The sequence below is a fragment of the Notolabrus celidotus genome, chromosome 4, assembly GCF_009762535.1.
Source record: "Notolabrus celidotus isolate fNotCel1 chromosome 4, fNotCel1.pri, whole genome shotgun sequence".
Lineage (NCBI taxonomy): Eukaryota > Metazoa > Chordata > Actinopteri > Labriformes > Labridae > Notolabrus > Notolabrus celidotus.
The window spans coordinates 39,321,720-39,344,605 of record NC_048275.1 but is presented as its reverse complement, the minus strand read 5'-3'; the positions used below and the strand labels follow the sequence as shown (position 1 = coordinate 39,344,605).

General features: G+C 42.7%; 3 protein-coding genes across 4 annotated transcripts in view; 2 read left to right on the top strand and 1 right to left on the bottom strand.

The window, feature by feature from the left end:
* Positions 1 to 22,886, bottom strand: part of LOC117811230 (NACHT, LRR and PYD domains-containing protein 3-like) — a 574,987-nt gene that overhangs the window by 143,788 nt on the left and 408,313 nt on the right.
* Positions 119 to 5,946, top strand: LOC117811236 (zinc finger protein 135-like). 2 transcript variants are annotated; one of them, XM_034681401.1, is made up of 6 exons: positions 119 to 404; positions 1,715 to 1,877; positions 1,954 to 2,015; positions 2,089 to 2,149; positions 4,353 to 4,499; positions 4,536 to 5,946. In XM_034681401.1, the coding sequence occupies exons 1-6, from the start codon at positions 276 to 278 to the stop codon at positions 5,612 to 5,614; spliced, it is 1,641 nt and encodes a 546-aa protein (XP_034537292.1). In that variant the 5' UTR covers positions 119 to 275; the 3' UTR covers positions 5,615 to 5,946. The 2 variants fall into 2 exon arrangements, with proteins under 2 accessions (XP_034537292.1, XP_034537291.1); XM_034681400.1 differs by having other exon boundaries at positions 4,353 to 5,946.
* The window catches only part of LOC117811233 (acetyl-coenzyme A synthetase 2-like, mitochondrial), a 42,633-nt gene continuing 33,126 nt past the window's right edge, over positions 13,380 to 22,886 (top strand). Inside the window, exon 1 of the mRNA XM_034681396.1 lies at positions 13,380 to 13,706. Coding sequence (XP_034537287.1) covers positions 13,394 to 13,706 — 313 coding nt within the window. The 5' untranslated portion in view covers positions 13,380 to 13,393. The remainder of the gene's footprint in view (positions 13,707 to 22,886) is intronic.

Here is a 22,886-nt window from a genome sequence, read left to right as displayed (position 1 = left end):
ACACAGTCTGCACCTGTACACAGTCTGCACCTGCACACTGTCTGCACCTGCACACAGTCTGCTCTGCAGCTCTGCAGCTCTGCGGCTCGGCACCTACACACAGTCTGCTCTGCAGCTCTGCGGATCTGCACCTGCACAGGTGCTGCTCTTCATCCGAGCTCTGCACCAGCAGGCGGGAACCATCCGAAGGAGCGGACAGCTACGTCACTTCCGTTATCCGTGTTAGCTGTTGTGCTGCTAAGCTAACAGTCAGTTTAGTGGCGTTTCTCTTGAATATGGTGGATTTAGTGAAGTTTAAACATGAGCTCGGGCTCATCGTGAGTAACCTGGCCAAGGCGGTGATGAGAGAAGTGATTACAGCGGCGGAGAGAGACCCGTGGATACTCCAAGACCCCGGAAGTGAAGTGAGTTACCAGCTAACTGTGTGAACTAGTTAGTGAGTCAGTGGTCGTGTTAGGGTCTGAGACTGTGGGTCTGGGTCTGAGACTGTGGGTCAGGGTCTGAGACTGTGGGTTATGGTCTGAGACTGTGGGTCAGGGTCTGAGACTGTGGGTCAGGGTCTGAGACTGTGGGTTATGGTCTGAGACTGTGGGTCAGGGTCTGAGACTGTGGGTCAGGGTCTGAGACTGTGGGGTTAGGGTCTGAGACTGTGGGTTAGGGTCTGAGACTATGGGGATAGGGTCTGAGACTATGGGGTTAGGGTCTGAGACTGTGGGTTGTACTGAGACTGTGGGGTAAGGGTCTGAGACTGTGGGGTTAGGGTCTGAGACTGCGGGTTGTACTGAGACTTTGGGGTTAGAGTCTGAGACTGTGAGTAAGGGTCTGAGACTATGGGGTTAGGGTCTGAGACTGTGGGGTTAGGGTCTGAGACTGTGGGTTGCACTGAGACTGTGGGGTTAGGGTCTGAGACTGTGGGGTTAGGGTCTGAGACTGTGGGTTGTACTGAGACTGTGGGGTTAGGGTCTGAGACTGTGGGTTGTACTGAGACTGTGGGGTTAGGGTCTGAGACTGTGGGGTTAGGGTCTGAGACTGTGGGTCAGGGTCTGAGACTGTGGGTTATGGTCTGAGACTGTGGGTCAGGGTCTGAGACTGTGGGTCAGGGTCTGAGACTGTGGGTTATGGTCTGAGACTGTGGGTCAGGGTCTGAGACTGTGGGTCAGGGTCTGAGACTGTGGGGTTAGGGTCTGAGACTGTGGGTTAGGGTCTGAGACTATGGGGATAGGGTCTGAGACTATGGGGTTAGGGTCTGAGACTGTGGGTTGTACTGAGACTGTGGGGTAAGGGTCTGAGACTGTGGGGTTAGGGTCTGAGACTGCGGGTTGTACTGAGACTTTGGGGTTAGAGTCTGAGACTGTGAGTAAGGGTCTGAGACTATGGGGTTAGGGTCTGAGACTGTGGGGTTAGGGTCTGAGACTGTGGGTTGCACTGAGACTGTGGGGTTAGGGTCTGAGACTGTGGGGTTAGGGTCTGAGACTGTGGGGTTAGGGTCTGAGACTGTGGGTTGTACTGAGACTGTGGGGTTAGGGTCTGAGACTGTGGGTTAGGGTCTGAGACTGTTGGGTTAGGGTCTGAGACTGTGGGTTAGGGTCTGAGACTGTGGGGTTAGGGTCTGAGACTGTGGGTTAGGGTCTGAGACTGTGGGGTTAGGGTCTGAGACTGTGGGCTAGGGCCAGTGTGGGGTTCTGCCGGTCTCTGATGAGTGAGTGTCTCTCAGGAGAAGCTGGGCGGTCTTGTGGACGGTCTGTGTGTTGGAGCGGTGTACAAGATCCTGAGGGTGTTGGAGCTCCCTCCTCCTCCTCCTCCGGTGCAGCATGAGGAAAGTCCAGAACCCCTGAGGGCTCCACCTGCAGCTCCTGAGGGTGTGACAGAGCCAGAAGGTGAGTCTGACATCAGTCTGTTGGAGTCACAGGAGTCCCTCTGGAAGAGGACCTAACAGATTACTCTGTGTTCCAGGAGGAGGAGATGGAGGTGCTGAGGGCCCCTCCAGAGGACAGACCTACATCCTGGTGTACGGGGTCAGTGTCCTCACTCACAGGAGGAGCAGCAGGAGGAGCTGACTGAACTCTGATGACTGTTTTCTGTTTCTAGAGCCCTGCTGCCAGCTCCAAGTGTGTGCTGCTGTCCCTGCAGAGCCAGAATAATGCTCAAGGTGAGTGAAAACCATGGACTGTATAAATAATGGACGTAGTATCCGTGACGTCACCCATCTGTTTCTGAAGCGCTGTTTAGAGGCCGATCGTTGGCGGCAGCCATATTGCTGCTGTCGAGTGATTGTGACGTAAAGAGGCGGGCTTTGATCCTCCTCGCCAACAGCTACAGTGTTCCCGCCTGTCAATCAAGTCAGCTGTGCCTCTCATTGGAAGACTGGTAATCTCAATATCTTCTAAATTGAAGACTCTGCTGAGTTATGAAAAACTTTGTCAGTCACTTGAATCCAGCTGTGGGTTGTAGGAAGTTAGCTCCGCCCCCTTTAGCATAACCGGCTTCCCCATTCAATGTCCTCGAGCTCAACCTTGTTTGATAACAACAGACTAGTGTGGCGTGGGAGCCCCCCCTCCCTCTTATGAATATTTGCATCTTGAGCACTCGTGTACATGCGATTTTGACGTGTGAATAGAGCGAGTGAACACAAAACATTTAAGAAATGATCTATCTAGACTACACTCGTTTTTTGAATCAGGCTGAAAACAAGTTTATTTCTGCTGTAAAGATCGTCTCTTTGAATGGGTGTGTATGTGGTTTCTGGTACTTCTGGAGCCAGCCTCAAGTGGATCCTCGATGAACTGCAGTTTTTAGCACTTCCACATTGGACTCATATTTTTGGACCGGAGGTTGACGCTCGGTGAAAAGTCCATACATCCAGCCGGTAGGGCTGGGTGGTATGGCTGAGGAATAAAATCCCTGATTATTTTACAAAAACCTCAATTTATGATTTTAAAGGATTTGAAAAAAGAAAACTACAAATGACTAACAACAAGTTTTGCTTTTATTTTATCAATAAGATTAGACAAAGGCAAACTGTATTTCCCCTTAAAGGTACAGTGTGCAGTACATAGTGACAGAACAGGCTTGGTAGGAATGGGATACAATATTCATTGTACTGATGCAGACCTTTTTTGATGGTAAAAACTTGACAAATGGAGTATCATGCTTATCATGCATCACAGGAACTTCTTTTCATTATTCTGTTGTTTCACGGGAGGAGTGGGCCAGGAAGCGTCTCAGTCTAAAACCTGACAGTTAAGACATTAGTAAATAGTCCTGTGTCCACACACTGTACCTGAAAAAAGTACATACTGTAAACTTTTCTTTAAAAGTGCATTATGTAGTTTCACTAACATTGAATTCAAACACAATATAATTTGAAGGCCTCTGAAAACAAATACAAGCCTGTAACAAAGTGGCAGACACTAACGTAGTAATAACAGCAGTATAACGTTCAGCTAGATGTCAAGCTTGAAACAAAGCTACAGTACAACTTAAAGCTGCTGTTGGTAGTTGTGATATAAACATCAGTTCAGAGAGAGATTTCAAATGTCAACACTACCCCTCCCCTCTATGCTCCCGGAACCCCACCCACACAAGATCGTTGTGCGCGTTCGATGAGGAAGTAGTGGCTTCCCAGCCAATCAGAGCGACGTAGTGGGGCCGCCACTCAACCAACAGAGGGTTGGGGAGTAGCTCTGAATGGTCTGTGATAATGGGAACGAGGGGAATAAAAACATTGCTTGATACAAAGGCATTGGAAAACACAGAGATTTCACAATAGTCTCAAATGACTTCACTTACCGATGAGTACAGATAGGTATTATGACCTTGTCTCCAAACCCAGCAGAAAAAAGTGAAGTTTTTTTGCACCATTCCTACCATCATCAGCTTTAAAGACTTAAATTTCCATCTCATGAAAATAATCATTTCTTTGAGTGTGACATTAAGCACCATGAACCAAAACTACTTCAAAAAAGGAAAAATAAAAGGCCCTCCTCTGGAAAAAAAATGTGTCCTTTCTAGAATAAACCTCCTTGAAAAGTGAATTCTTTATGCTATTGCTGAAAAAAGAGGAATTTCCACATTAGGATAGATATAGTGCAAATATATCTTTCATCAAACTTCAAAATCGCCTGAAACCAAAAATGTGACTGAACGGATTAAATCGATTAATCGTTTCTGACTTAAACTGCAAACTGCCTTTATGTTTAACTTTGTGGTATTTAAGACAAAGAGCCACGCTGACCGCTCCTCATCCTGTCACATGTTCACAGCTCAGACTCTGATTGGTTGACTCTCAGTGACAGTGTAGGTTTGAACCTCTGAGCTGGTGCTGACTGACCCTCCTCGCTCTTCTGCTGCAGGTGAAAAAATATCTGATGCTTCAGGTGAAGCCACCACACTGCTCAGCGAGCACTCCTCCCCCTCGCCTCCCCCGCAGGCCGATGTCCCTGACCATGAGTACGCTCAACCGGCCTTTCCACTCCCTGCTGTTGCCTCAGCCGCAGTGAGCGGCGTCCCTGCAGCAGGCGGCGTCCCTGCAGCAGGCGGCGTCCCTGCAGCAGGCGGCAGTAAGCGGCAGCGCAGCAGTCGTAAAAAAGAGAGCAACAAACCTCAGAGCACAGAGAGCTCAGACGCTCTCTCACAGTGTCAGCAGTGTGCGATGCTCTTTCCAAACGCAGAGCGACTCTCTGACCACCAGAGGAAGTCTCACCCGCTGTGCTCCACATGTGGGGCGTGTTTCACCGGCATCCAGAGGCTCCGTGAACATGAGATCCACGAACACGGGCTGCTGCCGTACGGCTGTGAATACTGCCCCAAGAGGTTCAAACACAAACCTCACCTGAAACTGCACGTGAAGGCCCGGCACACCGGAGAGAAGACCTGCACGTGTGACGTCTGTGGGAAAGGCTACTCCTGCAGCAGCATGCTGAAGACTCACAGGATGACCCACTTCGAGAAGAAGTTCACCTGTGATGTCTGTGGGAGGAGCTTTCACCACGCCTGTCACCTGACTCGCCACAAACTGGTGCACCAGGAGGTCCGGCCGCACAAGTGCTCCGTCTGCGGGAAGGGCTTCTCCCAGGCCGCAAACCTGCGTAGCCACCAGATGATCCACAGCGGCGAGAGGCAGCTCTGCTCTATCTGCGGCAAGAGCTACCGCCGCCTGAGGGACCACATCATTAGCCAGCACTCCCACGACCCCCCCACCGACGAGCTGGCGGGCAGAGACACCAGCATCACCTGCGACGTGTGCGGCAAGAAGTTCCCCTACCTGTCCCAGTTCAAGGTTCACCAGAGGGCCCACACCGGGGAGAAACCGTTCCACTGCGACATCTGTGGGAAGAGTTACCGTCTGAAGGAGCTGCTGAGGGATCACAGGTACACACACACCGGGGAGAAACCGTACAGGTGCACACACTGCTCCAAGACCTTCAACCTGGCCACCAGCTTCATGAGGCACCGCAGCATCCACAGCGGGGAGACGCCTTACAGCTGCTCCGACTGCGGGAAACACTTCCGCCTGCTCACCTACCTGAAGGCTCACCTGCAGACCAAAGCCCACCTGAAGCAGACTCAGCAGAAGCCAGGCGGCCCCTCTTACCTCAGGGTCCCGGTGTCATGAGGTGTGCTGCTGCAGCTGACGGTCCCTCTGTATGTGAGACTGGAACAGGTAAAAGTGTCACCTGCTCCACCTGGAGCTGATGCTGGTGCTCTGGTCGGGCTCTGGGTCAGGGTTTCAGGGCGTCCACAGGGTGCTGGCTCTGGATGTTTTCGTGTAAGACATGTCCGGTCCCTCATTTCTGGTGTCTCTCAGTGTGTTGCAGCGCTGAGACCAGACCAGGACAGACCTGCAGCTCTGTGCCTGACTGAGACCTGAGACTGGTTTGAGGTTTGAACCCTGCTCTCCTGCGGGCCTGTTGGTAGACTCATTCAATAAAAGACTTGAAGGATGGATTGTGTTGTTGGTGTTTGTCCTCTCACAGCTGACGGTTCAAACACTTCCTGTGTTTTAGAGGCTCAGACTATAAATCAAATGTTTTTTGTTGTTGCTAAATTAATAATCAATAGAGAGACCAAACATTAAATAAAAATATATTAATCAATTGATAATAATAATAATAATAATAATAATAATAATAATAATAATAGATAAATAAATAAAAAGAAAGAAATAGAATCTAATAAAAAAAACAATAATCATCACAAATAATAATACTAATTACAATCATTATAATTACTACCATCACATACAAATAAAATTAAAAAAATAATAATAATATTTTTTTTAAAAAGGGAACATAGTTCAGTGGGCAAGAAAGAAACATAGCCAATACAAACAAAGAGATACAATAGAAATAATAATAGTAATACTAAAAATAATAGTAATAATAAAAATATTTATAATAATAATACTAATACTAATAGGAGTAACAATAATAAGAGTAATTAGTTTGATATATTAAGAATTAAAAATAAGTCAATAAATAAATAAAATCCTATAACTGAATACTACTGGCTGATTGGGCCACCTCCCGACAGACTAAATAACACATCAGAGACACTTTCTTTATTCCTCACAGTCACACACACACCGACACGTATCCTTATTTTCTTGAGGATGGTCCTGGTTGATCATCTTGTGTAAAACATTTAATACAGTATGTATATATAGTTGTAATGTTTCGATGGTCCTCTAAGATCTCTCTTCTGAAGTCATAATAATAATAATAATAATAATAATAATAATGATACCTTTATTTGTATAGCACGCTTCAATACAAAGTGCTTCACAAAAACAATAAAAACACAATAAAAACAAAGACATAATAAAAGCAATAAGAGAATAAAAAGCAGAGAGGTAAAATGTTAAAGATTAAAATGAATTCACAAGCTTTAAAAGCTTTACTATAAAGGTGTGTCTTGAGTAGTGAAATAAAATGAGGGGCTGACTGCAAGTCTGATTTCCTCTGGCAGGCTGTTCCACAGTCTGACAGCAAAGGTGTCCCCTTTAGTTTTTTTATTAGATTTTTTTTGCTGATTTTATTGATTTAAATTTTTACATAGAACAGAATGACAAAACATAACAAGACATGATAACTTAGGGGGGTTACAGCTCAATCACATTCACATTCAGGCCAGGTGGGATGACGATGAGCACTGTCTCTTGTATGCAGTCCATTCTGCCCAGCGTTGTTCATACAGTCCTGCCTTCAGTCTGAAACAATGAGTCAGTTTTTCCATGGAGTTTATTTCCTCGATTATGCCCAAACACTGTCCTGACTGAGGGGGTCACATTTTAGCCAGTTCCTTGTGATGGCTTTCTTACATGCCAGGATCAAGACTTTAAAGAGATAGTTGCTTCCCTTAGAATTAAATCCTCAGGCAGCAGTCCAAGGTAACCAGTCTGTGGGTCCTTAGGTATCTTATAGTGCAAAATCTCTTCAGGAATCCAGATGAACTGTCCCAAAATGTTTGAATTTTCATATATGACTGGAAGATGTGCGAGTAACCAGCATTCACCTGCCCACACTGTCACCAGCACTTCTGTCGTGGTGTGGCATGCTTGGTCTAAAGAATGAGGGTCCAGTCCTAACAGCTGACGGCTGCTGTCTGAAGAAATCTTCTGAATGATCGTTAAGTTTAAAATCATGTCCCAGGTTAAAAACAGCAGAATGACCCTTTAAGTGATGCGACCCTGAGCGGGCGTGTTTGGTGGTGTGTTCCAGGAACAACAGGGAGGAGGTCGCGTGTTGAGGCTGTTTGCTGATGTTGTTGTTTGAGTTTTTGTTTCTATCAGCAGATTAACGGGGGATCATTAAAGGTGATTAAATCCATCGCAGGAACACAAAGGTGGGATTATGGGTTGTATACATCCTTTAATCTGACCTCTGTTCTGCAGAAAAACACACACACACAAACAGTCCTGAGGCCCACTGGATTACACACAGGAGCCCCACTTATCATCTGAATAATGAGCGATCAGCCAGATTAAAGTATCTGCTGCAAACACAGATACTGGTGAGAGCGAGGAAGAGGACCCTCAGAGGTTAAAGGTCACCGGTCCCCACTGGGAAACCTAACTCTGACATACTCACAGCCCTGGATGATTCTCAGAGCCTGCAGCTCACCTGTGATTCATACTTCATTACTGTAGTGCTCACATGGAGCTGCTCTCAGATCAGTTTCCAGCTGCTGATCTGCATGTTCCACATCATCATTAGTGACAAACAACAACAATAGATCCAGAGTAATCCGCCTCCAGCTGCAGGTTCAGCCCACGCTAATTTAATCTACTTAGTGGGTTCAAGTTAAAAAAACAAACAGCTTTAATAACAGAGATATATGAAAGCTATGTTTGGTCTGTGCAGCCTTTGTTTGAGTCTTCAGACTCTGGATCTGAAGCATCACAGTGAAGCGTCATCACTGCCTCACAGCCCCACGCATGTTTCATGGTTTAATACGGTGGCCATGAAGGTCAACGGCACAAACACTTTACCAACGTGAACAACATTCCATCCAAAACACAAAAACAGTTCAGACACAAACAATAAGAGAAGATATTCTTTATTGATGCACCATTAGGGGAATTAATGTGTTCCAGCAGCTTACAATACGGGACAGGGGAATACAACAATGTGCTTACATAGTTCAAAATATAATAACAATAATAATAGTGATGATATAGGTCAAATAAAATAAAATGAAACAAAATCAATTAATACAATAAAACAAAGTGAAATGAAATAAAACTAAATTAAATGAAATAGAATAAAATAAAATACAGCAAATATAACAGATATATTCACACTATGTAAACTTCTATCTTATCAATAGATAGTGAGCTTATTGCACAGATTAAATTGCACCAGGTTATTAAACACACACATTATGAGAAACAGTGTGATTCAGATATCAATCAATCAATCAATCAATCTTTATTTGTATAGCGCCAAATCACAACAAACGTTATCTCAAGACGCTTTTACAAACATAGGAGGTCTAGACCACTCTATGTCAAATTATGAACAGAGACCCAACACCAAGACAGGATAAGACTCAGTCTGACCCCACCTTAATCCACCATGAGCATTGCACATCGCAGTATTTAGCTAGTTACAGTGGTGAGGAAAAACTTCCTTTAACAGGCAGAAACCTCGAGCAGAACCAGACTCATGTTAGACAGACATCTGCTGAGACCCAGTTGGGTCTGGAAAGACAGATAGAGGGGAGTAAAAGAGAGAAGTGATAGTGATGAGACGAGTCGTAGAAGCTGTTGCCGCTGGAGTCCAGCACGTCCGTATCAGCTGGAGTCCAGATCGTCGGCAGCTGGAGGACGTCTACAGCAGCTCAGAAGAATCTACGAGACAAGGGAGCTCAGGGACTCCAGAAAGGTCTATGGTTAGTAACTTAAATGGGACAGGCAGAGTTAAAGTAAGTGATGAAGGGGGTTGGGGGGGAAGGGGGTGAGCTAGGATCCCAGTGTGTCAGTGTGCCAGTTCCCCCAGCAGTCTAGGCGTATAGCAGCATGACAAAAGCTGGTCCAAGCCTGATCCAGCTTAACTATAAGCTTTATCAAAAAGGAAAGTTTTAAGCCTACTCTTAAAAGTGGAGAGGGTGTCTGCCTCCCGGACCCTGACTGGTAGATGATTCCAAAGGAGAGGGGCCTGATAACTGAAGGTTCTACCTCCCATACTACTTTTAGAGATTTTAGGTACTAACTAGCAAGCCTGCATGTTGGGAGCGTAGAGTTCTAGAGGGGTAATAGGGCACTATGAGCTCTTTAAGATATGAGGGTGTCTGATTTTTAAGGTCTTTGTAGGTTAAAAGAAGGATTTTAAATTCTGTTCTACATTTTATTGGGAGCCAGTGTAGAGAAGCTATATGAGATGATTACAATATTTTGTGGGTGGGAATCATAAACAGTGACCCAGGAAGACAGAGACATAGTGCCAAGTCACACAGTAAGTGCCATGTAGTGAAGAGAAAAGATGATAACAGGTGACTAACAGGACGTTACAGTGCTGCTGTAAAACAGTCTGAAAAATGATGAAGAGGAAAAATCATTCTGCAGGGCAGGAACAGAAATCAAAGTAAAATCAAGTCACAACTGTTTCATGAAACACAGACATTAATATCATGACAATGTTTAGAAAACACAAAGGGATTTTATGAAACAGAAATATTAAAAAAAGAACAAGCAAATATTAAATTAATCCAAAATATTTTAAAAATGCTAAACATGTTATAAAACACATGACGTCTTCCTGCCTGATGTGATGAACAGTTTCAGTGATCAGTGATGTTAATAGAGTCAACCTTTAGACCACTGTAATTGTATAATGCAACACATCTTTAGATGATGATGATGATGATGATGATGATGATGATGATGATGAAGAGCTGTGAGTTAAATGGGTTAGAGGCAAACAGGAAAAGAATGTAATAAATCCTCATAATTTAATCTCTAAGATTTCAGTACAAACATTTGATGTTTAGCTCTGTGTCATTTGGTTCAGTGTTTATTCCTGAAGTATGACACGTCATATATGTTTGATAAGAACCTGATGTCATGTTTTATCAGTAGTACTTGTATAAGGTCCTGACCTCAGAAGCAGGAGGTCATTGTCTTCCTCTTCTTTAAGCCCCACACTGTCCTCTCCGGCTTGTTGTAGTTTTATGAATGGATGAATCTCTCTCTGAAACTCAAGACCGTCTCACTCTTCACTGAGTATTATTCTTATAAGTTTTATTTCACCTTACTTTATTTATTTCTTTATTTTAAGTATAACATCTCATTTTCTTTTAATGGTTTAATATTTTAGTGTTTTATTATCTTAGAAATGTATTTTATTTTGGTGAGTTTAATTTCCTGTGTTGAGTTTTAACATCTTAAACTTCCTCCAGTGTTTCCTCATAAAGATATCATGAGAGCGTTTCCTCAGTTCATTCAGCAACTTCTTTTTTTATTTATTTATTTAATTTTATTTTTATTTTCATTATTGTTGTTGTTGCATATATTGTCCATATTGGGGTTGGGATTAGGATGAGGGGGTCTTTTTATTTTTATTTTTATATTTATATATATTTATTTTTAAATTCATTCTATTTGAAGTTGTTTTTATGTACAGCACTATGTGTTACAATGTCATTGTATGAAAGCACTTTATGAATAAAGTCTGATTGATTGCTTGATTGATTGATTGATTGATTGATTGACTGACTGACTGATTGATTGATTGATTGATTGATTGATTGATTAATTGACTCATTGATTGATTGATTGATTGACTGACTGACTGACTGATTGATTGATTAATTGACTCATTGATTGATTGATTGATTGATTGATTGATTGATTGACTGACTGACTGACTGACTGATTGATTGATTGATTGATTGATTGATTGATTGATTGATTGATTGATTGATTGATTGATTGATTGATTGATTGATTGATTGATTGATTGATTGATTGATTGATTGATATCCACCAGCTGGTAGAACGACTGAAACTAAAAACTGAGGTATCATGTCAGAATGAATCCTGCCTTTCTTTGAGTCTGGACAGAGACAGGTATCTGACAACATGTTAGACATGCATGCCTCCTCTCAGAGCTCTGGACTCTGTGTGTCACTGAGGTTCATCCATAACTTTAGAGTTCATGGCTGGTTAGTCCTCCACACACAGACTGAACACTGCTGTAGTCTTATGTAGAAGTCTATGGGTCTGCTTCCTGAGGTCAGGACTGAACTGGAGAGAGGTGTTTAGATTTGCTGCTCCCTTTGTTTGGCAGACACATCTGGCTGTAGATGTTCGGTCTCTGACTGTGGTGGACATGTTCTTCTGTGTAAGCTCTGTTGTAATGTCTAATAATCCTGTATCATGTCTCACGTTGATGTAAAGGTCTGCTCAGTGTTCACAGAGAGCTCAGTGCTGCTCTCTGATGCTGTGAGAGAGATGATCCATGTCAGCGCCGTGCTCCAGGTTTAATAATGGTGGAATAAATAAATACTTTTTAGCATCAAAACGTATTTAAATATGAAACTTTATTTATGAATAGATAAATAACTAATCAAACTATATGATGTGTTGTCAGAGTGCAGTTCCTCAGCTGACCTACAGGTGACAGCACCTGTCAGAGCTCATCATGACTCTACTGTTCTCAAGTATGATGTGACCTTACAGAGGTGTTTCATGTGTCTGTTGAAATGAACAGGACTGTTTTAAATATGGTAAATATGGAGCAGGGGTTCCCAAACTTTTCAGCCCGGGACCCCCAAAATATAGGTGCCAAAGACTCTCGACCCCCACTGTACCTCAAAGGGATTTAATGTGGCTTCATTTAGCTGGTCTTGACTTGGTCTGCAGAAAGTGACCCTACCTACATGATCATGTGTCTGTGTTTCCTGTGCTGTTATGAATGAACCTGCTGCTACTGATGCTTTTGATAATTAACTGTTCACTAACCCTAAACTTAGGAGTCATCTGGAAACAAAGAAAGGCAGAAAACTCATCACATTTACTATTTTCAAGGTTTTATTCAAGTTTAGTTTTGTTGATGTTTTTTTTTTTTACTATAAATGAGTATAATTTACTATTTTAAGATCACTTTTGTCATTCAACTTTTGTTATTGCATTTGTGTCTTGCGACCCCTCAGGGGGTCCTGACCCACACTTTGGGAACCCCAGCTATAGTTAAGTGTGTGATGGTGTGATGTAAGATGAAGCCTCAGGTGTCCCTAGATGTCCCTGCATCATGACTCATGAAGAGTTCATTATCAGAGTTATTGGACTGAAACACCTGAGATCAATGAATCAGAGCTCTCCTCACTGCCTCCTCTGAACACTCCTGAAGATGTGAACCAGCTGAGTGTTTCAGACAGGAGTCAGGACATGTGAAGAGAAATCATCTGAACACCTGTGAGTCCATGAAGAGGATGGAGAAGGAGCACAAAGAAGAAACTCTGTTATGATCAGAGATCACAAGCATGGGCACTTTAAAAACACAGGTGTGACAAGTTCAACATCAGGATATCACAGTTCACGTGTTTATCTCACCAAGTCTCCTCACACAGGATGGACTCTGCTCTCTCTTCAGATCTGAGACTGTTACTCTGACTCTGATCCACCTTCACCGGGACCTTCTCTTTTTTATTCGACCTTTATTGAACCAGGAAGTCCCTCTGAGATCCAACTCCTCCGGCCCACAGTCACGCGTGGAAAAGACGTCACGGGACTCATGTTGGGACCAAAGTTTCTCCACACCTGAGAGCACCTGAGGGAGGGAGGGAGGGAGAGAGAGAGAGAGAGAGAGAGAGAGAGAGAGAGAGAGAGAGAGAGAGAGAGAGAGAGAGAGAGAGAGAGAGAGTCTGTGCTGAGGAGTGTCACTCTCACTCCTAGATGCAGACGATCAACATGGCTGCTCCTGGCTGCAGAGGGACCACACTCCTCAAGACCCTCCTGAGCCACTACAGGACCCCGGGACCGAGTCGGACCAGGTTTCTGTCTTCCTGTCCGGGCACATGGAGCTCCGAGCTGTCCCGGCTGTCCCACCGGGATCTGCACCGGCTCTCAGTGACTGATCCGGATCAGTTCTGGGGCTCCGCCGCCGCGGACAGACTCCGCTGGGTCGAACCGTTCCACCGGGTCCGGGACTGCGAGCTCCGCAGCGGGAGGATCAGCTGGTTCCTGGGAGGGAAGCTCAACGTGTCCGGTGAGAGTCGGTCAGACTAACACACCTCATGATCCGGTTTAGGCTGCTGATCAATACACTGTCCAATAATCACTGATCACCTGATACACACACCTGGACCTGAGAGGCAGTCCGGACCTCTTTTATTAGTCCATGACGTCATGCAGGTAATTAGTCCTTAATGAACCTGCAGGAGGGAATGAGCCTGAGGTCCTCTGGGGGTCAGATCTTTAAAGGCAGAGAGCTGACCCCCCCCCCAGAGGAGAGACACCTGACCACAGGTGACCTCCCTCACATCATCCTCAACAGCAGCAGCAGGTAACTGTGGAGTGAAACACAAACTGAGTAGGCTACCTGTGAATAGAGACCATGCTGGAGTCAGCTTGAGTCCTAAATGTGATGAATCATCAGGTTGTAGAGAGTTAGGGGTCAGGGGTGTGAGGACAGAGGACAGAGGACAGGACAGAGGACAGGACAGACTGAGGCTGTCTCACATGTAAACCAGTCTCAGTCAGGAGCCACTGTTATTATAACTAAAGAATAAAGGTAAACACCAGATTATTAAAGGTGTATAAAAGTTATTAAAGCCTGTGCAGTCATGACCTGCTGCTGAGTAGTGCTGGGGGATACCACACTTTTATGATTCGATGCTTACAGTGATTTTATTTTAAGATATGATGAAATGCTTGAAAGATAACTCTCATGACAAATACTGTTCATTTAACAACTTTAATATGCAAATCATCTGGTGGCCTTTTTTAAACACTGAAATACATTTAGAAAAACACATGGATAATAAATAATGAACTTAAATATTAATTAAAAAATAAAATAAAATATACTATATTTTTCCTGCTTTGAGGTAAGCCTTGGGATGTGCTGCTTTGAAGTGTTCAAACAGGTTGCTTGTGTTGCTGCAGTGTTGTACATTTTTACAGCACAAACTACACCTCGCCATAGTTTATTAACGCTTGAAAAATATCATCAATCAATCTTTATTTGTACAGCGCCAAATCACAACAAACGTTATCTCAAGATAGAAGGTCTAGACCACTCTATGTCAAATTATGAACAGAGACCCAACACCAAGACAGGATAAGACTCAGTCTGACCCCACCTTAATCCACCATGAGCATTACACCTCACAGTATTTAGCTAGTTACAGTGGAGAGGACAAACTTCCTTTAACAGGCAGAAACCTCGAGCAGAACCAGACTCATGTTAGACAGCCATCTTCCCCAACCGAGTTGGGTCTGGAAAGAGGGATAGAGGAGAATTAGAGAGAGAGGAAGAGGTGATAGTGATGAGACGAGTAGTAGTAGCTGTTGCCGCTGCAGTCCAGCACGTCCGTATCAGCTGGAGTCTGGAACGTCCACAGCAGGAGGACGTCTACGGCAGCTCAGAGGAACCTACGAGACAAGGGAGCTCAGGGACTCCAGAAAGGTCTATGGTTAGTAACTTTAATGGGACAGGCAGAGTTAAAGTAAGTGATGAGGGGGTTGGGGGGAAGGGGTAGATGATTCCAAAGGAGAGGGGCCTGATAACTGAAGGTTCTACCTCCCATACTACTTTTAGAGACTTAAACTTAAAAAGACTTAAAAATATGCCCACACCACACTCCTCTTCCTCTCAGCCAGGGGGGGATTTTGGAGTAAGTTACCCTCTAAGAATCAGAAGTGACACATGTGCTTTTATTTCACATTTATTAAATAGTATGGATATTTTATTACAGTAATGGATCCTCAAATGAGTAGTATTGATAAATCAATACCACAGAATCGATGCACCCACCACTCCTGCTGAGTGAGTGTGTGCTGATGGAAGCCTGCAGTGTGTGCTATAACATCATAAAGTGCAGAGTTAACGTTCAGCCTGCACACAGCAGCAGAGCTTCACAGGAGTCGGTCTGAGTCAGTTTTCATAAAGGAGCAGGAGGAAGGAGAGTCGTAACTACAGATTATTACACTTCAGAGCTTCAGACGAGGACAGAGAGTGAGGGAAGGAGAGCAGTCACAGGTCCCACCTACAACCATGACTGAAGCTTCTGCAGGAAGGGCAGGGGTCCCCAAACTTTTTCCTGTGAGGGCCACATAACTTTTCCCTTCTCTGATGGGGGCCAGTTTGTAACAGAAAAAGTGTGACGATCGCAGGGGTGCCTAAACGTAAAACATTTATTGTTTTCCAGAAAGCCACACATAACCAAATATTAATAACCCTTTCCGGGATCTTCACAGAAAAAAAAGTCAGGAAATAAATAACACTATTTGTGAAATAAATAATAACCAAATCACCGTCTCTGGTAGGCTATTGTTCAGGGGGTAGGGCCGTATCCGGCCCGTGGGCCGTAGTTTGGGAACCCCTGCATTAGGGGAACATGAGCCGGTCTTAACCGACTTGGTGCCCGAGGCAAGATTTTAACTGGTGCCCCTTGTATTATAATTAACTCCACCAATCACATCACATATACACTGAAAGACAACTGACATCCAGCTTTATGTTTTACAGGTTTCTTTTATTTAAAAATGACCTCGAAAAGAACATTAATAAAATGGTAATAACACTGATATTTAGCAGTGAAATAATTATACTATTTCAAAACACATAATGTATTAGTAGTAGAATTTATTCAGTCATTATATAACACAATAATGTTTACAGTACAGACCCTTCAACAAAGTCATGTATTAAGTGATGGCTGAAAAGGCAGAAGCAAAATGCTTATTTAATACTATTTAAAACATTTTCTATCTAATTAATCTACCAGCTTCCAAAGTGTAAAGAAAACAACAACAAAAGAAAAACAAGTAAATCATGAACACTTAAAGACTTCAAAAACTGATTTGTAAACTAAAACAAAAGTGAATCACAAGCTTTTAAATGTTTACAGGCATCATTCTGCAATTTAACCCCAAATTAAATTAGATAAAACAATGTTATTTTTCCCATTATCTTCAAATTTTCTTCCTCACTCATTTAGGGTGCAAGCTGCGCCCCCAATGGACGGCCGGCGCCCCTAGCATTTGCCTATACTGCCTATGCCACGGGCCGGCCCTGAGAACATGTCCCGAGATATGACAGCAGACTCTTGACCAGAACACTGAACCTGAAACTTCAGATTGTCTTTGAAACAACAGGTTAGGTTCTGTCTTGTTGGTCCTGCTAGCTGGTTCAGGTTCAGGTTCACAGGTTGCTAAGCGCTGGGTGACAGACAAGGGACACAGCAACAGACAGCAGACTGTTTCTTAAACCAGGCTGTAAACATGTGTGGACGTTTGAACATGGGGCTCTATCATAGACTGTATATGGACAGTGTCGCTGCCATCTTGTACATTTTCTGCAAAGTCTCTCTACGGCAGCTGTCAATCAAAGGAAACCCAGAAGTAAAACCCTGTTTTTTAACCTCTAATAACTAATGAAAAAGAAACTCTTCAGAAAAAAGAGGCCTTGAACACAAAACAGTCAAATACTAACTACATATCACCACAGCATACGGATGGGAGAAACATTTGTACCACGTGTATTTATTTTTTAAAGTTGATTGCAGCCCCATTCAAATGAATGGGGGAGACGGAGTTTTTGACCTATACTGCAGCCAGCCACTAGGGGGAGCAGCTTTTGTGGCGGCCTCACTTCCAGCTGAGTGAGATGACAGTCTATGAGCTTTATGGGGATTCTGTGGCTTTTGGAGACTGCCTCTAATGGACACTGAGGGAACTGCAGGTTTTTACACTTGAGCATCATTTCTAACCATAGACTGTATAAATATGGACGTAGTATCCGTGACGTCACCCGTCTGTTTCTTTTTTTTTTTTTTTCTTTTCTTTTTTCTTTCTCTTGTCTGCACATATATTTCTGGTTTGTGTCATGTTTGTCACAAACTGTCAAATATGAATGCAATTTATTCTTGCAGCAAAAGAAAAGAAAGAAAACCTTTTTCTTCTGTGCTTGTGACTGTGTGCATGAGACCATCACCATCCCTCTCAGAACTCTGGCCTATCTTTTATTGACAGCTAATATCATATTCTGTAAAAGAGGGTGTGCACACCTAGATGGGCCAAAAAAAATAATAAGAGAAAGTAAAAGAAAGATTACATAAAGATATACAAAGGGACAGGGAAAGAGAAGGAGAGAGAGACCTAAGACACTTAGATGGAGAGGGACCATCTCACCATGACACCCGTCTGTTTCTGAAGAGCTGTTTTGAGGCCAATCGCCGGCGGCAGCCATATTACTGCTGTTGAGCGATTGTGACGTAAAGAGGCGGGCTTTGAGCCTCCTAGCCAACAGCTACAGTGTTCCTGCCTGTCAATCAAGTCAGCTGTGCCTCTCATTGGAAGACTAGTAATCTCAATATCTTTGAAATTGCTGTGTTATGAATAAATTCACCCCGTACAGTGTGTGCTGATAGAGAAATGAGCTATCCAGACTCCACTCGTTTTTTGAACCAGACTGTAAACATGTTTATTTCTCCTTTAAAGATCGTCTTCATTGAATTGGTGTGTATGTGACTTCCGGTACTTCCGGGTCCTTGATGAACTGCAGTTTTTAGCACTTCCTCATTGGACTCATTTTTTTAGACTGGAGGTTGTCGCTTGGTTCTAACACAGGAAGTAACTAATTTTATTGAGAGACAGTTTACAGTTTTTTAATAACATGTTTTAATGGCAGCAATGATAAACATGTAGAGACTAACATAGAGAGGTGAGATATACAGCCTGTCAGTATAAAGAGTCTCTGCAGTGAGGGTGATGTGTCTTTATCCTCCTCTGTTGTTTTTCTGTCTCTGATAATAATCCAATAATATTCCAATAAAGACGTTGGATTACTTGTATTGTATCTGATCTGATCTGATTTTCTCTTGTTACATAAATTATTTTATAAACCTGCTGCGTGAGACACTAAACAGGATCTTCAGCCTTAAATCCATTTTAGGATTAATTTTCAATCAGGGTACAAATGAAGACAGTTTCCATCAGGATCATGTGCCAGTTTCAACACCACAGAGATGATAACGTGTGTTTATGGTGCTCTTCAACACGACATGTACTGTTTGAAGCATAAGCAGGGAGAAGGGGGATGATTGCGGCACAGTATAAGAAACAACAGGGGGGACTTACTGACCCGCAGCCTGTTTGTTTTCTGCAGCAGAGCAGAGAGTTCCTGCACACACTGAACTGAAACACTTTAGTCTTCATCTGAGTCTTCAACCTCCTGCTCAGTAACACAACAAAGATCATTCTTTATCTGATCATAACTTTATTCATCTTGATCTTTAAGATTACAATCTGCTCACTTCTCTGGCTACAAACTCCATAACATACACTAGGATGTATATGATAAGACATGATTCAGTAATCTAGGATCTGATAAGGTCCAATATGATACCGTAGGATGTGACACAGTGCATCGTGATCGGATGGGGTTGGACTGAACAGGAAACAGTATGATGTAATATTATCTGATATGAAATGATCACATAAGACACGGTGTTATAGCACTTAAAAGGACATGATTGTAAATGACAAGGGTCAGTACCATGTTATGAGATGTGATTCAAAAGAATCGGATGAGATAGTTAAAGACACCTCATGACACAGTTTGCTATGATACGGCATGATACCATATAATAAGGTGAGATGTGATACAATAGGATACTATAGGATGCAAAACAATACCACATGAAAGGATAGCATTTGATAAGATAAGATGCAAAACTATAAGATACTATGCTTTACTATAATGAAATGAAATGTTACTAAATGATACGACAACAATGGAAAATATTTGTTACAAAACTAAATGTAAACAGTACAAAATGATAGATACGGGACAGGAAGGACAGGAAACGATGCTATATGATATGATGCGATATGAACTGTAATGATCAGATTTAAAAGGATAGATACGAAATGATATGAAATGATATGAAATGATATGAAATGATAGGACACGATATGAAAGAAACATGATAACAAAAATAAATGAAACGATACAAAATGAAAGGAAACCAAAGAAAACAAACGAGAGGATACGATAGGATTCAAAACAGTAAAATACAAAACGAATTGATACGATGTGATGTGATGTGATACAATACAATACAGTATGATACGATAAGAAATAAGATATGTTACCAGAAGATACAATGCGCTATGATGTGATACAATATGAACTGAAAGGTACAATAAGACACGAAACAAAACAAAACAATGATTAAAAGGAAAGATACAATTCGATTCACGATTCAATAGGATACGGAACAAAACAAAACGACACCATATAAAAGTAAATGAAATTAAAGCTGCAAGCGGCGATGAACGGGCCCTCGCACACCTGCAGCCGCCGCCTACGCGAGCCGCCGCCACATGTAAACCGTCGCCTGATATTTGCCATCACGCGATGCGAAAGCAAGATCTGAGAGTATATACTGCCTCAGGTGGTGCAAATGTTCCAAGTTTTTGGCAGATTGCCAAGAAAACCTAAAAACTTGACAGTGTGCCACGCCCACAATTTTAGTCTGAACAGAATTCCTTTAACAATAATTTAATCGTCAATCTGTCTGCTATAGAATGTGCCTTGTTTGGACTGAATCAGAGAAAAACTCTAGGAGGAGCTCTCAAAAGTATGCACCCTTATTTGGGCGTCATTCTTCACATTCAAAGCTGTATGTGCGTTTGATGCCCCGCTTCAACGCCTGCCACGCCCACATTTTTTGTCTGATCAAAATTTGTTCTGATAATTTTTTCTCATCAAGGTGTCTACTATAGGTCGCCCTTAGTTTGGACTGAATCAGAGAAAAGCTCTAGAAGTTAATAGCGAAAGTATGCACCCTTATTTTGGCCTTGTTCTTTATGTTCAAAGCTAGGTGGCGCTCTTCCTGTTGAGTTTGGGATATGGGTGCAAGAGGCTTTTTTGTGCGTCCTGATGTCATGAATATGCATACAATTCTTCAAGAATGTAGCTCAAAATAACCCCTATGTGGAGGGGTTTTTGAAAACTGTAGGGGGCGCTAGTGAGCACATTTTTTCAACTTTTTTTGCGAAACCCATAAAATGTCGCAGGACTGACGAGTGTGTTGGATGAGGTGGAATTATGTGCATTTTAAAGTCACAAAATTCCATTTTCTGACGTGTTTTTTTTTATGCCCCGCCCCAAAGCCTGCCACGCCCACATCTTTCGTCTGAACGGAATGCCTTTACTTTGTTTTAATCATCAATGCGTTTACTATAGAATGTGTCTAGTTTGGACTGAATCGGAGAAAAGCTCTAGGAGAAATTAGCAAAAGTATGCACCCTTGCACGGACCCATTTTGGCCCATTTTTTCATGTTCAAAGCTAGGTGGCGCTCTTCCTGTTGAGTTTTGAATATGGGTGCTACTGACCTTTTTGTGCGTCCTGATGCCATAAATATATGTAAGATTTTTCATGCATGTAGCTCAAAAATCTCGATGCGTAGGGTGTTATTTTTACCTCTAGGGGGCGCTACAGATTTTTTTTTTGCAAGACCTATAATAACTTGCAATTTTCACCAGGCCCGATGAGTGTGCAAAAATACTCGCGCTTTCATTAACGTTCAGGGGTCCAAAACTGCAATCTCCTATAATATGAAACCCTTAAGGCTGATTTATACTTCTGCGTCGAACTGACGGCGTAGCCTACGCCGTAGGTCCGCGTAGCTCCCGTACCTACGCAGAGGCCTACGCACGTAGCTGACGTGCACCTCCTCCAAAATGTAACTCCGCGTAGAGCCGACGCGGACCGCAAGCCCTGTGATTGGTCCGCTCGGCGGCTTTGTCTTTCCCGCATTCACAGCACTTCCGGGATCCCGGACATCGGCCACACATCGGCCGTGTATTTCATCTCCTCCTCTCTATTCTTCATGTAATCATGTCTGTATGATAAACAGCAACATGTATCAGCTGTAGATTAACAGAACACGCTCTGAATCTCTGTGGAAAAGGAAACAGAGATCGTAGCGGGCCGGAAGTAGGAGATCGGCTATCAGAGAGACCACACTGCCCTCAGGCGTTTCGGAGGAGAGTTGCTGCGCGACACAGACACATCGACGCACAAGTATGTGGGGCTCATGTCCGCGTCAGCCCCTGCTGCGTAGGGGAGACGCAGAAGTATAAATCAGCCTTTAGGGTTCCAACCACCATCGGTGCTCGGGCCCTAATAAAAGAAAACAAACAAGAGGAAACGATAGGATTTGAAACAGTAAAATACAAAATGAAATGATACAATGTGAGGTAATGTGATGCTATGTGATACATTACAATACGATATGAACTGAAACAATACAATAGGATGTGAAACGATACGACACAAACGTTACATTAAGTTATGTTACGAAATGATACGATATGGTACGAAACAAAACGAAGAGATACAAATGATGATACTGGACAGGAAGGGAAGGAAATGATACAATTCAATATGATGCAATATGAGCTGTAATGATAGGATACAAAAGGATATGATACCAAATGATACCAAACAAAACAAAGTGACACGATACAAAATGAAAGGAAATGAAAGAATACAAACAAGAGGATATGAAAGAATTGGAAACAGTAAAATATGAATTGAAATGATGTGATGTGATGTGATGTGAACTGAAATGATAGGATACAAAAAGATATGAAACGAAATGTCACGTAATTATAGGATATGACACGATAAGAAATAAGATGCATTTAGAAACGATACAATGTGTTATGATGAGATACGATATGAAAGGTGAGATAACATACAAAACAATGATTAAAACAAAAGATACAATTCGATTCAACACGATTCAACACGAAACAAAAGGATATGATACCAAACAAAACAACACGATACAAAATGAAAGGAAATGAAAGGATTTGAAATAGTAAAACAGCAAACAAAATGATACGATGCAATGTGATACATTAAGATACGATATGAACTGAAACAATACAATAGGATGTGAAATGATACGACACAAACGTTACAATACGTTATGTTACGAAACGACACGATATGTTACGAAACGAAACGAAAGAGACAATAAAAAACAATAGTTACAGAACAGGAAGGAAAATAAATGATATGATGTGATATGATACGAAACTAAACTAAATGATGCAAAACGAAACAGAACAATACGTTACCAAACAATACAAACGATAAGATAAGTCTACAGCAGGCCAGACTGCAATACAATAAGATAGAATAC